This window comes from Xiphias gladius, chromosome 1 (genome assembly GCF_016859285.1).
Source record: "Xiphias gladius isolate SHS-SW01 ecotype Sanya breed wild chromosome 1, ASM1685928v1, whole genome shotgun sequence".
Lineage (NCBI taxonomy): Eukaryota > Metazoa > Chordata > Actinopteri > Istiophoriformes > Xiphiidae > Xiphias > Xiphias gladius.
This window is the reverse complement of record NC_053400.1, coordinates 12,662,698-12,676,848: the sequence shown is the minus strand read 5'-3', so window position 1 is coordinate 12,676,848 and position 14,151 is coordinate 12,662,698. Positions and strand designations below refer to the sequence as shown.

Below are 14,151 nucleotides of genomic sequence, written 5' to 3'. Positions count from 1 at the left end.
CATTCTCAGGCAAGTTCTGGAGTTATGAGGAGTGTCTTTGCAGGATTCCTGAGAGGATTTCTAGACGATTACGTGCAATGCACATCAGAGATAAGGATATCCGTCACACTGAATAAATATGTGTATGTTGGGTTTTTGTTCAGATTTGACTGAGTTATGACTTTGAGAAGAAGTATGATTTTAATGTAAATTCCAGCAATCAGGAGCCAAGGGTTTTAAGCCACTGCGGCTTCTAACTCTGACCCTGTTGGTGAGCGGACCAGATCATAGGTCGCAACATTAAGACTGGCCTAACACTTGAGGCCAGTCTCAGATGTCTTTGTTAAACTAGCCCCTGAATCGCCACAGGCCAACATCGTAAACTGTTTCCATATTCACCTTATATTTCTCAGCATAGTGTATCACATCTGAACACAGGCCCTGTGTACTCTGCCAGTGAGCAGAAAGTGCTTACTCAGATTAGAGTTCAGTAACACCGAGGTATGAAAGCCCCTCCCTGTGAGCAGCCTCAGTATCTCTAACACACTTTTGTGGACTGGCAGAAAGCATGCACTACCTTTTCCCTCTGTGTACCAGGCCAAGTCTAAGTATTTTTAAATGTGGTTTTATTTTCATATTTGAAAAGTTTTTGGTGCATTGGTTCATCTTGGCAGACATTTTGCTACCTTCTTAAGAGGGCTCGTTTCTTGTACGATAAGATAAGTGAAAGTCTCTTCAGTTTTTCCATGGTGTTCTAACTACCGTTTAACTTAGGTTTGCCAAGTAATTCTGCTTCCGAGTTGTTTTTTCTTCCCTCTTCCCTATCTGTCCCCTCCCTTGTTCCACTCCCTCTTTCTTTTGTTTATTCAGGTGTGCACACTGAGGGACTGTGGAAAGCAGGCAGATTGTGAGCATTGAGTGGCAGCATTTTCTTTACTACTTGTTCATCTACTTGTCAGGTTGACAAATATGAGGAATCAGAAATCTGAATCTGAAAATGTTGGAGAGTGATGCAATACAGCACAAAGGAGCGAGCATATTTTTTGGAGGGCAGCTATCGGGGGGAGTGGTCCATGCGATTGAAAGTACAAGCTGTGCAGCGAAGCACAGCAACAACGGCAGTGGACAGCTGAGAGAGCAGGAATGTGGTCTCCTCATTATGTGGACAGGCTACTACCACAGCCTAGTAATTGGCACTCAGGCCTCGCATCAGTCCCACGAGGTTTCACCTCAGCAATGAGTGAGATGATTGTTTGTGTGTAACAGCACTCAAAGGAGGAAACAGAGGTAGCTATAGTTTTGCATTCTATCATCTCCTCAGGGGTGATTCACTCCTTTGTGCTGGTATGTAGGAGTTGTTCATGGTTTTGGAGGCTGATGGGATAGTTTGGATCTGAGTCAGGAAAACTGTCTTGAGATTGGGCAAGACCACTTGTTTTGGGCCTGATCTTCCCCTCCTCCTCCTCCTCCAGCTGCTGCAGCTTGCTAGCATTATTTGGGAGGAGTTTGTTTTGGTGCGTGAAGTCAAGCTTTTGATAATTGCTAGTCCTAGCAAAGGCCTCTGATAACTGTTTATGTGAATATTTTGTGACAGCTTTCCATTTCCATTTTATTCCATTTTATCCTCTCCTCTCCTTCAAAGAGCAAGTCACATTTTGCGCTCAGGCATATTTTATGTAGAGAGCCTTTTTGTCCCCCTCGTTTTATTTTCAAAATATCCTTTGTAACTCACTATAAATGCACAGTAACCACTTTTAGATTCTCTTATTTGACCTCAACACCACCCTCTAAAGCAAAGGAGAGGGATTGCTGGTGTTTCTTATTGTTACTTCACTTGGATGCTTGACCTTCACTGTGCAGAATGATGAAAGTGCAGAGTCTGACACCAGAAGGCTGTTACACAAGGGGGGAAGTTTCTCTGTGTTCAACTTAATCCTCAAATCTTCTTCCAGTATTGAACTTTACAGAAGTGTGATGTGGAAACTTGAAGCCTCCGGTGCACATACACTGAGAATGGACACTGTAGGAAGCATCTTGTGTCCGGCAGTTAAACCTTTGAAAAGAGAGATATTCGTACACTCTGTTATCATTATGCAATATTTAAAATTTTAAATAATTTGTAAAACTTTTTCTGGGTAAAAAATGTATCAGTCTTACCATACACAATTAGGATCATAAGTATTTGGACAGTGACACAATTTTTAAAATTTTGCCTATGTACACCACCACAATGGATTTGAAACAAAGCCATCAAGATGTAATTGAAGTGAAGTGTTGAATTTGAATTTTGTAGCAGTTCAACTTTAGGAGTGGCCAAATCAACAATATGGTACATTTTCAAAAAGAAGTAAATGACCAGGCAAGCTCAGCAAAACCAAAAGGCCTGGACAAACAGGTCAAGAACACTCTCAAAGAGGTAGGCGTAGCATTGTCAAAGTCTACAATCAAGAGACGCCTTCATGAATGTAAAGACAGAGGGTTTACCACAAGATGCAAACCACTGGTAACACTGAAGAACAGAAAGGTCAGATTATACTTTGCTAGAAAACATCTAAAAAAACCCTGGCTCATGATCCAAAGCATAACACATCATCTGTCAGACATGGTGGAGGCAGTGTTATGGCATGGGCATGTATGGCCGCCAATGGAACTGGGTCACTGCTGTTTATTGATGATGTGACTGCTGATAGAAGTAGCAGGATGGATTCTGAGGTGTATAGGGCTAAACTATCTACTCAGATTCAGCCAAATGCTGTAAAACTGATAGGACAGTACTTCACAGTAAAGATGTAAAATGATCCAAAACATACTGTGAAAGCAACCCAAGAGCTTCTCAAGATAAAGAAATGGATTATTCTTCAAAGGCCAAGTCAGTCACCTGACCTCAAGACATGTGAGCATGTTTTTCAATTACTGAAGACAAAACTGAGGGCAGAAAGACCCACAAAGAAGCAGCAACTGAAGGCGGCTGCAGTCAAGGCCTGGCAAAGCATCTCAAGGGAGGAAACTCTTGTATATGCCTTAAAACGTGTACGAAGGGATCTTAAAGTTGATATGTTGCCCAGGTCCAAAATCAGTCGCTATCCGGTTAGCTTGCCACTTGTCGAGCTTGTCTGACAGCTTAATTGGAAATCCAGTAGGGCTCTTACTTAGGCCGGGTGAGGCCCTCAAAGGCTGAGTTTTCTCCACAGAGTCTCTCTGGCTGAAAAACCCATTTTAGAGACCTATTTCTCCTGTTGCTCATCCTCCTCACCACAGTGTCTCCTGCCTGTGAGACCGATTCCCTCTCTGACCTCGCCAGCTCTGCACCGTCCTTTCACTTCTATCAGTGGATCATCATCTGCCTCAACAAAACAGACACACTCAAAGAGCGCTTGTCATAATAAACTGAGATAGATAAATTAACTACCTGTAACTCTCATAACAAATTGTTTGCAGGGTGATAAGGGAGGCGAGCGGGTGCTGCAGAAGAAATGGACCACATTCCTGAAGGCCCAGCTCCTATGTTCCCTCCCTGATGACGGCTTCCCTTTCAACATCATTCAGGACATGTTTGTCCTGAAGCCCATGGGAGACAGCTGGGAGAGCACCGTCTTTTACGGTGTCTTCACCTCGCAGTGGTAAGAGACAAACGCAGAGCCTTGTTCTGATCATAACTGTGACGTGCAGGCACTTTAATGAATCTGATTTATGGCACTACTACAGTTTATGTTTATGCAAAAACACAGAGACACTTGAATATGCAAATACACACACAAACCATCTAGAGCCAGTTTTTATTTAATATCTGCACTCAAACTTGGCAAGCTGCCTTTTCTTACTTGGCTCCTCTGAATTTAGAGTAGCTGTAATGAGCTTAAACACTAACAGAAGCTCATGCAACCCCAATCTCTATTTAATGTATCAACAAAATAGAGATTTTATTATGGAAATCATTTAAAATCCAAATTTTCTCCAGTGAGAAGCTGCTGCTCCAGTTTCCTGAATAAAATAACAACAAATCCAGAAAGGATGGACTGGGTAAAAAATCGTAACATGCCGTAAGGAAATGGGTCTAAATGTGTGACTAAAGCTTTCAGAGTCACAACACAGTAAACCCTGTGTTGTGACGCTGTAGGTCACTGTGTTGTGTCATAGACCATTTTCACAGCAAAAATTGTCCTTATTCACACAAACCGAAATGAGAAAAACTAAATAAATGTTTTCCTTTCTTCACAGGTATAAAGGAGCCTCAGGCAGCTCAGCTGTGTGTGCCTTCACCATGGCTCAGGTGGAGAGAGCCTTCAGCGGGCGCTACAGAGAGGTCAACAGGGAGACCCAGCAGTGGTACACCTACAACCACCCAGTGCCAGAGCCACGGCCCGGGGCAGTGAGTAGCGAGGGCAATCTCCTATGATGAGCCACCAACCTCAACTTCTTTTAGTTCAGTCTGTGCAGCTAATCATTCAAATGGCATCGGTCTCTGTTCAGTCAAAAGAATGAAATTTCACATAAGAGATAAAAATAACGGCAACTTTTTTTCAGTACGATCCCAAATATCTCTCTTGTTATCACATACAAAAATTGTGTTACCATCACCAACAAAACATCCAGTTGAACCTGTAGACCTTTCAACATGTGAGCTAGATGTAAAGCAGATGCTCTGCTTTTAGTTTCTGCCAATTTGAAGACCGAATCCAACAGCACTGTTATTGTTTCCAATGATAACTGGCCCCAAACTTTATGTTCTACATAAGTAAAGCCAGTCCTACATCTACATATAGGTCAGTTCAGTACCTTATCTCATTGTATGTTTGTATTTGCAGGAATACACCAGTAAGCAGAGTTTCATTTTTCATTTCTAATTTACTCCCATACAGTGCGTGACCAACCATGCCAGGCAAATGGGTATCCAGTCGTCCTTGCACATGCCTGATAAAGTGCTCAACTTTGTCAAGGACCATTTCCTGATGGACAGTGTGATCCGCAGCGCTCCCCTGCTGCTGAAGCGCAGCGTGCGCTACACACAGATCGCCGTGCACAAGATCCAGGGCATGGAGAGGGCTTACGATGTGCTCTTCATTGGAACAGGTACAGATCGTTACACAACAATGTAATAGGGTTAAATTTCCATAACCTTTAGTGGAAAATCTTTAAAAAGAAAAATAAGATTATGAAGTACAGTATATTCCCACTATTTGCAAACACGGATCACACTTTTGTGTGTTTGATTTGTGATTTAAAAACGGTAGAAGTTGCTTCTTTCCTCCGCAGATTGGCCCCTGTCTTCAATTTAAGTTAATTAAGCTTGCTTTCTTTATCCTCCAGATGATGGAAAGCTCCATAAGGCCATCAATGCCAACGATAAGATGCACATCATAGAGGAGCTGATTCTGTTTCCTGAGCCTCAGCCCGTGCAACACATTGAACTCGATCCTCAGAGGGTAAATCACAACTCTATCATCACTTCATTAACAGTATTTAATGCAGAAACTAGTTCAAATACATTTATTACAACTTCATACACGTTTGTAATGATTATACTGGTTTGTGTTGATAATCCAATTAATTTTCAAGTAATAGAAATGTGGAAGAGCTAGATTTACCGGAGTACAAACTGGCTACAGACATTTTCTTTCCGCAGGGGCCATTCCTTTGAGTTTTCCTGTAAGTTATAGCACCGTCTGGAGCAGGGTTTATGATCCTCTCTTGCATTCTACACAGAGCTAAATTTCATTACCTTTACTTCCTTTATTACATAATGGCCTCTCCCTGGGCCAAAGCAGCCAAACTGCAATCTTATCTAAGATTATGTAATTCTAATAAAGTTCAAGAGACTTTTTGTGAGGATATTCTTAGCTCCAAATAGGGATATGAAAGACTAAGACTGAATCCACATGATGTCTATCTAATATACTGGAAGATAAGATGGCCTAAATATAGACTGCACTTGTGGGAACTCAGGGTTCACTGTACATCGGTAATAATGTCACATTCATAGTAAAAGTGCATGTAAGTGACACATATGAAGATGTGTACAGTCTAAAAAGTGTTAAAAACACAAAAGAATGAATAAAATATAGGACAAGGCTTTGTAGGAACCATTGTGAACATGGTCGCAATGTGCTTTTGACCACAATCGAATTACTCAGCTGGCATCAAGTAAGAGAACAGCTGGACAGAGTTAGTCCTTTCTTTAGGTTATAGTGCTATGTTTAGTTTAAGTAATTGTTTTACTATGGTTCCACTTTTTGAAATCAAACATCCACAACCAAAAGCAGAAGTTCCGTTCTGCCCTGCGCTGGCCTTTCGATAATAAATTTTTGTTGCAGTCTCAAACGTGGTGTTTCTCATCTGCAGGGTCTGCTGTTTGTGTCGTCCTACTCTGGGCTGGTCGAGGTTCCTGTGGCCAACTGCTCCAACTACCTGAGCTGTGGAGAGTGTGTGCTGTCCAGAGACCCCTACTGCGCCTGGACCGGGAGGCTGTGTCGGGACGTAAGGATGGCTCCGCCTGACAGGTACCAGCCTACATACAAATAACCTCAGTGGCATCGTTTGAAATAAACTGCAACACTGGAGCAAAGTGTGAAACCCTTATTTCTAAACACCCAATTTTAATTTGTTAATCTACCTCAGCTCACAGTCAGTGTGGCGGTGTTTTTTGGGTTTTTTTTCATTAGGAATAGATTTAATTTTTTATTTTCTATGTTATACATTCCTTTGTTTTTTCAAAAAGCACCATTTTAGAACCACTAGACTAGTAAATAAAAAAAGAAAATTAAATGTAAAATTATTATGTACATTTACAGTTATAGTGTATTTACAGTGTATACATTAATTTCAATTATAGAGGGGAACTACATAAGCACAAATACTGTACCTATACAATGAAAAAAGTCATTGTGAATTCATTGCGAAATTAACGTCTTTGCTGTGAACATGCACCCAAACAAACACATAAAGTAAACATGCAGTGCTCATAGTCATGTGCTTGAACAAGTAGCAGAGACTGTTCTCTTAGTCGTACTGAGGAAGCTATTCTCATTATAACAGACTTTGAGAGAGTAAAATGAGTGCACCCATACAAGGTTCCTGTTATCGCAGCTGCTAACTCTCACCTTGTTGTTTTGTTTGGTACGCTCTGGCTCAGCCACTGGCAGCAGGATGTGGAGGAGGCCGATACATCAGCGATTTGTAACAAGACCTTTCCCACCACCAGATCCACCAGACCAGCAGCTTCTCGTGAGTGTGTTCTCTTCGTGCAGTGGTCTTTAAACAAAGTGTTGTTCGTCACCTCATCGATGCCACACCAACAGGCACAGAAAGCTGTCAGATATTGTTGCTGATTTATATGATGGCAAGGGGACGCTACTCAATACTGTTACTCATTCATGTAGAGTTTAAACGTGATTGTACAATATGCAGCGATATCGAGAAACCACTCTTACAAATGACTTATCAACCAAATCTTTAATGGAATACTTCAGCAATTTAGGAAATCTGCGTATTCGCTTTCTTACCAAGAATTACAGTAGATATGAAAGTCAAGATCACTCTCATATGTGTCTGTTATCTACCAAGCTGCAGCCAGGAGCATAAAGATTGGAACCGGAGGTGCTGGTAGGATGATTTTGTTACTGTTGGACAGAGACTGGCTAGCAGTTTTCCCCCTGGTCCCCGTCTTTATGCTAAGCTAACAGTCTTGTGGTTCTAGCTTCATACTAAATGGATAGACGTGAGACTGGTACCAGCCTTCTCATAATATTGAACTATTCCTTTAAATTATGCTTAAAGTACAATGTTGCTTTAATTGGATATTTCAGTGTGTTGAAGCAACAATTTTCCTTTTTTATAGGTGGCTCCCATTGCCAGTTCATTACAATCCCAGCCAACACGTTCAGAGTCCTGCCCTGCAAGCTGCGGTCCAACCTGGCACACAGGAGATGGCGTTACAGTGACAGCGCCAGCCAGTTCCTCTACGCTACTCCCGAGGGAAACCTGGTCGTGGTGGCTCAGCCTGACAGAATGGAGACCTACGAGTGCTGGTCAGAGGAGGAGGGTTTCCGCCAGCTGTTGGCCAACTACTGCGTGAGAGCGGAGCCCCACCAGGAGAGCACCACTATGATCGGTCACTCGCGCACACCACACATTAAGCGAGAGGAGACCATCATCCTGCCCGGCGAGTCTCGCTCTGAGCAAGTCCACACGAAGACGTATTGGAACGAACTGATTGTGGTGTGCGCCCTGCTGGCGTTCTCCCTCGTGGTGTTCTCCTTGTTCGTAATCTACAGGAACCGCGATCATATGAAGTCCATGCTGAAGCAGGGCGAGTGTCCTAACATGCAGCAGAAGAAGCCGAGGATAGTGGGAAAGCCAGCGGAGAGCTTACCCCTCAACGGCAACACCATCCCTGTTTCCACTTCAGATCACAAGGGCTACCAGACGTTAAATGACAACTACATCTGCAGCACACCCACGCACGAGTCCTCGCCAGACAACAGCAAGAGCTTCTCCGAGTCTTCCGACAGGCGGCCACTTAACCTGAAGGAGAGCCACGTGGAATACTCCCCAACCTGCCCTCGGCCCAGAGTGAGGCTAGGCTCGGAGATCAAAGACTCTATTGTATGAGGGCACAGTATACGCTAAAAGATGCCACCCTGTATCTCCATGAAATCATACAGGCCACTGAGCAAAGGAGAGGAGATGCTGACATCCTCCTAAATCACAGCGCATCTGTTATTTTAGTCATCTCTCTTCTGTGATCATGTGCGGAGGTCATTTCATTTAACCATTTCCACTCCAAAGCCTGAGGTTGGTCCGGTGTGCTGCATGGGGCTGGTAGAGGAAGCAGCACAATAATCTGGTTTCAACCAGGATCACGAACCATGGCAGCTGCTAAGAATAGTCATAATAACACAGTCTTTAAGTCATTGAGTCATTCTCATGGCCACTAACAACGTACGTGTGTGAGTATAGGGCTGGGCAATATGGGGGAAGAAAAAATAAAACAATAAACAGAAGACCTTCCTCCTGTGTCAATATTCATCACAGTATCTCTTAAATTATGCAAGATCCAACATTAAATTGTCTAGTTGATGTTCTTTACATGACATAATAAAAACAATAGACAATAAATTATAAATATTGATATGTTGTCCAGCCCTATTTGAGTATGTGTAACCCTGCACATGGCTGCCATACATGCTATTATGCACACTAGAACCAAGTTACAGTCACATTGAGGCCAAGAGTTCAGGTTTAGGAGAATATAATACGTATTCATTATGATCCACACACTATGGAAGCAAGTCAGAAGCACATTTGTTCCCTCTTGCTGAATAAATGTCATGACTGTATGAGGATAAAGGCAATGAAAGGTAAGGCAGACCGGGGGAGAACACCACACCTTGGTTAAAGAAAGCCCTCTTAAACCTGTCGGAACAACGGTGGAAAGGACTTTAAGAAAGATGATCTGAAAATGTGATCAGAAATTACGCTCCAGGGCCTAAATACTGGTGTTTACCTCCTGAATGTATGTTGTTGTTCAGAGAAGGTCTGTTTCATTCACACAAAACTGCACCATGGAACATTTAGGCAACCTGTCGCTCTACATCTCTGCTCATCTGAGATGGCCCTGTTCTTCAGTATTGACCTGCAGGTACCAGGATGAGTTAATAAAGTGACCTGAGACACAGATATCCTGTTTTTAAGACGAATATGGAAGAGAGACCTGACATTAGAGAGCCAAGAAGAGCCAAGAAAAAAAGAGGGGGGGGGGCATCCACACGTCTACCATATTCAGGGCAGCACCAAAATCATCACGTGCACTGTGCCAAATAACAAAAATATCTTGATTGTCTTATCTAAATGCAATAGTGCCATTCTGTTATGACCACTCCCATCTCATGCATTGTGTTAGCATCGATCACTGGCAAAGAGCACATGGTGATGGAACCAGAGGTGGGTTTCACGAACGTAAAGTGGCACTAATAATATGTGTGAAATGTGAAGTGCAAGTGGAACTTTTTCAAGACTGTTAGCTTATGAAAAACACTTTTCGAAACTGTGTAGAGAAAAATAATTGACTTTCATGTAAAATCAGAACTGGGGCCAAAGGATATGGCGCGGAGATTACTTGCCCTGTGGTTGTCAGGTGAGGGAATATCCCAGTTTTCCTTCAGCTACCCTTGAAGGAGTTATCTGCCTTCTTAGTGTTTGCACAGAAACATACAGGTGCAACGAACACTCACAATAAAACCTTTTTGGTTAAGTGCTAATAAGCCCACTCAAAATTGCTGTAGTGGAGAGATAATATTAAGTGGTCTCTTTTGCAGACTGCAGCTGCATTGTTTAGTGATGTAGATGCACAGAGAGCACTGTATTAACTGAATATAACCCTCAACCCACCAGGTTACATTTCTTAAACACGGCATCCACTACAGTCCGATGCCAATACATTGTTAATGTGAAAGCACAAGTAATCAGGGTGTTGAATTCTTACAGGTTTGCACATTTCAGTAAAATTGGGAGCATATTCTAAGAAATGCAACTACTGAGAGACAGAAAGAGTGGCTCCCTAAGGAAAATGATTTTTAGAAATCAGTTATTACAGGGACCAGTGCAGAAATTACAAACACTCTTGCACCCACGTTGCTTAGACTTTTGAGACTTATCAAGCAGAATTTTCCAAAGATGTAGGAAGCTGATTGTGTTGTGTAAATCTGAATGAGAGACAGGAGACATTTACACGGCCATAGGGACAACATGGCACCACATGTCTTAGAATACATCACCACTTCCCTGTATTGATCAAGTAAGCCTACAGTATATATTCCAGTATCGCACAGAATAAACGTTTTGCTATTTTGAACACTGAGCAGATGACGAAATGCTAAGTAACTGCTACTAGTTGACAAAGTAATTGCACAGCATACTGCGCAACAGTGGTCAGTGTTTCCTTTTTTCTTAAGTTTTTGTTGTGTATATACAGTATCTGTGCGTAATATTGTGTGTTTTTAAGGGACTTTGTGCAAGAAGTGTTGTAGAGATAGTCTTGAAACTAGAGAGTGAACACTGCTGATATTTTTTTTTTCATTATGCTTTACTGCCTACTTCGGCGTACATTTCAACTCTTGCAAAGAATGCAGCACATTTCTCACCAAGCTGTTTATTCAGCGCCTGGACTGGTTTTTATCAAGCACATCAAAGCAGACATCTGTTTTTATTCACATGTCATACTGAATTAAAGGAATAGTTTGATACTTTAGGAAAATATGGAGTAATTTAGATAATATACTAATAATATGGATAAAATTGAAAGTGTGAACTATAGCTAGCAGCCCTTTATCTTATTTTAGCACAAAGACAGTCTGGCATATAATTCCCTGTAAAAAGTTTTTGTACGGAGTAAAAAAAAACAAAAAAAAAAACAAACCAAAAAAAAACATTAAAAAAACCCCAAGATACAACGTTTTCATTAGTGCTGGTTGGATTGTGGATTTTATCACCATTGGACATAGCCAGGTTGCCGTTTCCCCCTGTTTCAAGTCTTTGTGCTAAAGTAGATTACCCAGCTGCTGGTCGGTAGTCTACAGACGCGAGATTAGTGCAAACCAAAGTAGGAATAGTGTCCGTTTTTATTTTCGTGTTTATACTAAATTAAAGCAGTAGTTTGATATGGTTGGAAATAGGCTTAATCACCGTATTGTTGGGAGTTAGATGAGAAGATTGATACGAGACTCGTGTGTATGTTAAATATAAAGCTACAGCCAGCAGCCGGTTTGTTTAGCACGAAGACTGGAAACAGGGAAACAGCTAGCCGCACTCTGTCAAAATATAACAAAATTTGCTGGCTCCATCTACATATTTAACATACAGACATGAGCCTCGTACCAATCCTCGAAAATTTCCTCACTATTCCTTTAATTTTATTTGCGTACTCGTAAACTGGGACTGATCTAAATTAACCACAGTATCAAATGTGTGAGACTAAGAATGTCTAAGCCCATGGAGACTTTACTCCATGGGCTTACCTAGCCTACTTTGATATGCTTGATGGAAAACCTCACAACATATTTTCAGAATGCCTTTGGACATCACATAGTTCTGCCTTTAGCCATGTGCCACATTGTAGACCAACCCATAGTGACCTCACCAACAGAAACGTGGTGAATGGCATGATTGTAGCCCTTCGTGGGCACACTTAACTCCAGAACACAACACGGGTCAAGTATAGATTTACAGATTCACCCAAGCCAACGTTAACTCTACCTTGGAGCTGCTCAAAATCTTGTACCATTCTGTCTTTGCTTGTGTCAAAAGTGATGCTGTGCACATAGGAAAAACTTCTCTGAACAGTTCAGTATTTAACAATAATATTACTTCCTGATCTCATATAGTAAAGCTAAAGTTACAATACCATTTGACCTTAATAGTCAATAATGCCAAAATGGTAAATACTGTGTCGTAAAAGTTGTGCTTATTTATGAATGACATGCTTTTCATTAAAAAGCAAATAATCCCATGGTGATTGATGCTTCATTTTGAGTGGCTCCTCAGTAATGCAAAATAATGTACTGGACATGAATGTAGACAACTAGTTCATATTTACAGCAGTCTATTTTCCTAAAATAGCTTAAGTAGGCCATCCCTTGCGACATCTTTTCAGGATTTTGTTTAAACGTTCATACAACAAAGAAACAGCACAACGGAAGTAATTAATCATTTGTGCTGCACGATGTAGTACTGCAGTAAGATGCAAACACAGCTCCAAATCCTCCGTATCGCCTCAGCCATGAGACACAGCAACAGCTTTGCCTCAGCATACTGAACACCATAAGCTTAGTTGACTGAATAACTATTAGACAAATGTGGTCTTGCCTGCATGATTTCTTTTTTTTATTTGTTGTGTACAAATAACATTGTGAACTGTATTTTTTGTATCATTGAGATTGTGACTGTTGTTTTTATTATATTGTACATAAAAAGCACTTTATTTTAATTTTTTAAGATAAATGAATAAAATACATGTTTTGACACATGCATGTGTAAGTCATTTAAAACTTTTGCTCATTTACTAGTGTGTTCTTCGACTTTCATCCCACTCACAATTCATATGTTCTTTTCTTAAACACAACCAGTCTCTATTTTAGCACCGCACTAAAAATTAAAGCTCTTATTGGTCAGTTAAAGAGAGAGGCTCCTTCTCACAACAGGGAAAATGATGGCTATGAGCAAAGGGCAGTTACAGTACTAATTGTACTGCACACTGGTCATGGAGACACAGTTTCAGAGTGCAGCCCTGTCAGAAACATCAGCTTTGTGAATCAAGTGTTTGTCTGTTTTTTTTGACACTGTGTATTGCTGCCACCCAGTACTGAATGATGTTTACTCAGTAGGGACAGAGAAATTATGACACAGTGCTGCTCTGTTTGACCATGTTACCTCACAGATGAAGACTGGTATCTGCTTTCTTGGCAGTTTGTCAGTCTGCTGTGACTTTGAACTCAGCACATGCTCATCAAACTGACGACATCACCCCTTTCTCACTTTTTCTCTAACTGTTTTTCTCCCTCTGCGGTTCCAGTGTTACACTCAGTTACACTGAGGCTACTGAAGATGGTCGTCTGAAGGCCTTTGCGGTTATTCTGTCAGCCCAGCATTAAGAGTCATCAACATATATGAGGATGTACAATACATCCTCAACTGAATTCTTCCAGGTATCCTTTAAACAAATGTATACTGGTTTTCTCGTCTATTCTCGTCCTTAGCAGCTGCAAATATTAAGCAACTCCCCACATGCTCTGACACTTCTGTACGGCATATCTCTGACCATCGCACAAGACATCTGCAAACATCCAGCCTGTTTGGATCATCCACAATACTATATTTATTATAATAAGACCACATTACAGATGGTCTCTTCAGAGAGAGGGAAAAATGTATCATCTGTCATTGTGTAACGACAGATGTTATTTGACCATTTAATCATCTGCAGGCAATGGCAAAGTGCTTAAAAGAAATCAGAGTAAGTGCAGTTTCTGAACGAAAATTTTGACCATCTGGCGTCATAAACAACAACCAGACTCTCACTGGAATATATTTTATTCTAGTTTTCTGAGAATATCAAAACCAGGTTTATTTTTCTTCATTCCCAGATATCTAAAAATGCAGTCAAATGCAACTGATTAGGCT

General features: G+C 41.3%; 1 protein-coding gene across 2 annotated transcripts in view; it reads left to right on the top strand.

Moving 5' to 3' along the window:
• sema4bb (sema domain, immunoglobulin domain (Ig), transmembrane domain (TM) and short cytoplasmic domain, (semaphorin) 4Bb) overlaps positions 1-9,100 on the top strand; it is a 53,213-nt gene extending 44,113 nt beyond the window's left edge. For both annotated transcript variants that reach the window (XM_040123988.1, XM_040123978.1), the window contains exons 9-15: positions 3,418-3,599; positions 4,198-4,348; positions 4,839-5,049; positions 5,287-5,402; positions 6,319-6,476; positions 7,109-7,200; positions 7,814-9,100. In XM_040123988.1, coding sequence (XP_039979922.1) covers positions 3,418-3,599; positions 4,198-4,348; positions 4,839-5,049; positions 5,287-5,402; positions 6,319-6,476; positions 7,109-7,200; positions 7,814-8,586 — 1,683 coding nt within the window. In that variant the 3' untranslated portion in view covers positions 8,587-9,100. The remainder of the gene's footprint in view (positions 1-3,417; positions 3,600-4,197; positions 4,349-4,838; positions 5,050-5,286; positions 5,403-6,318; positions 6,477-7,108; positions 7,201-7,813) is intronic.
• The last annotated feature ends 5,051 nt before the right edge of the window (positions 9,101-14,151 follow it).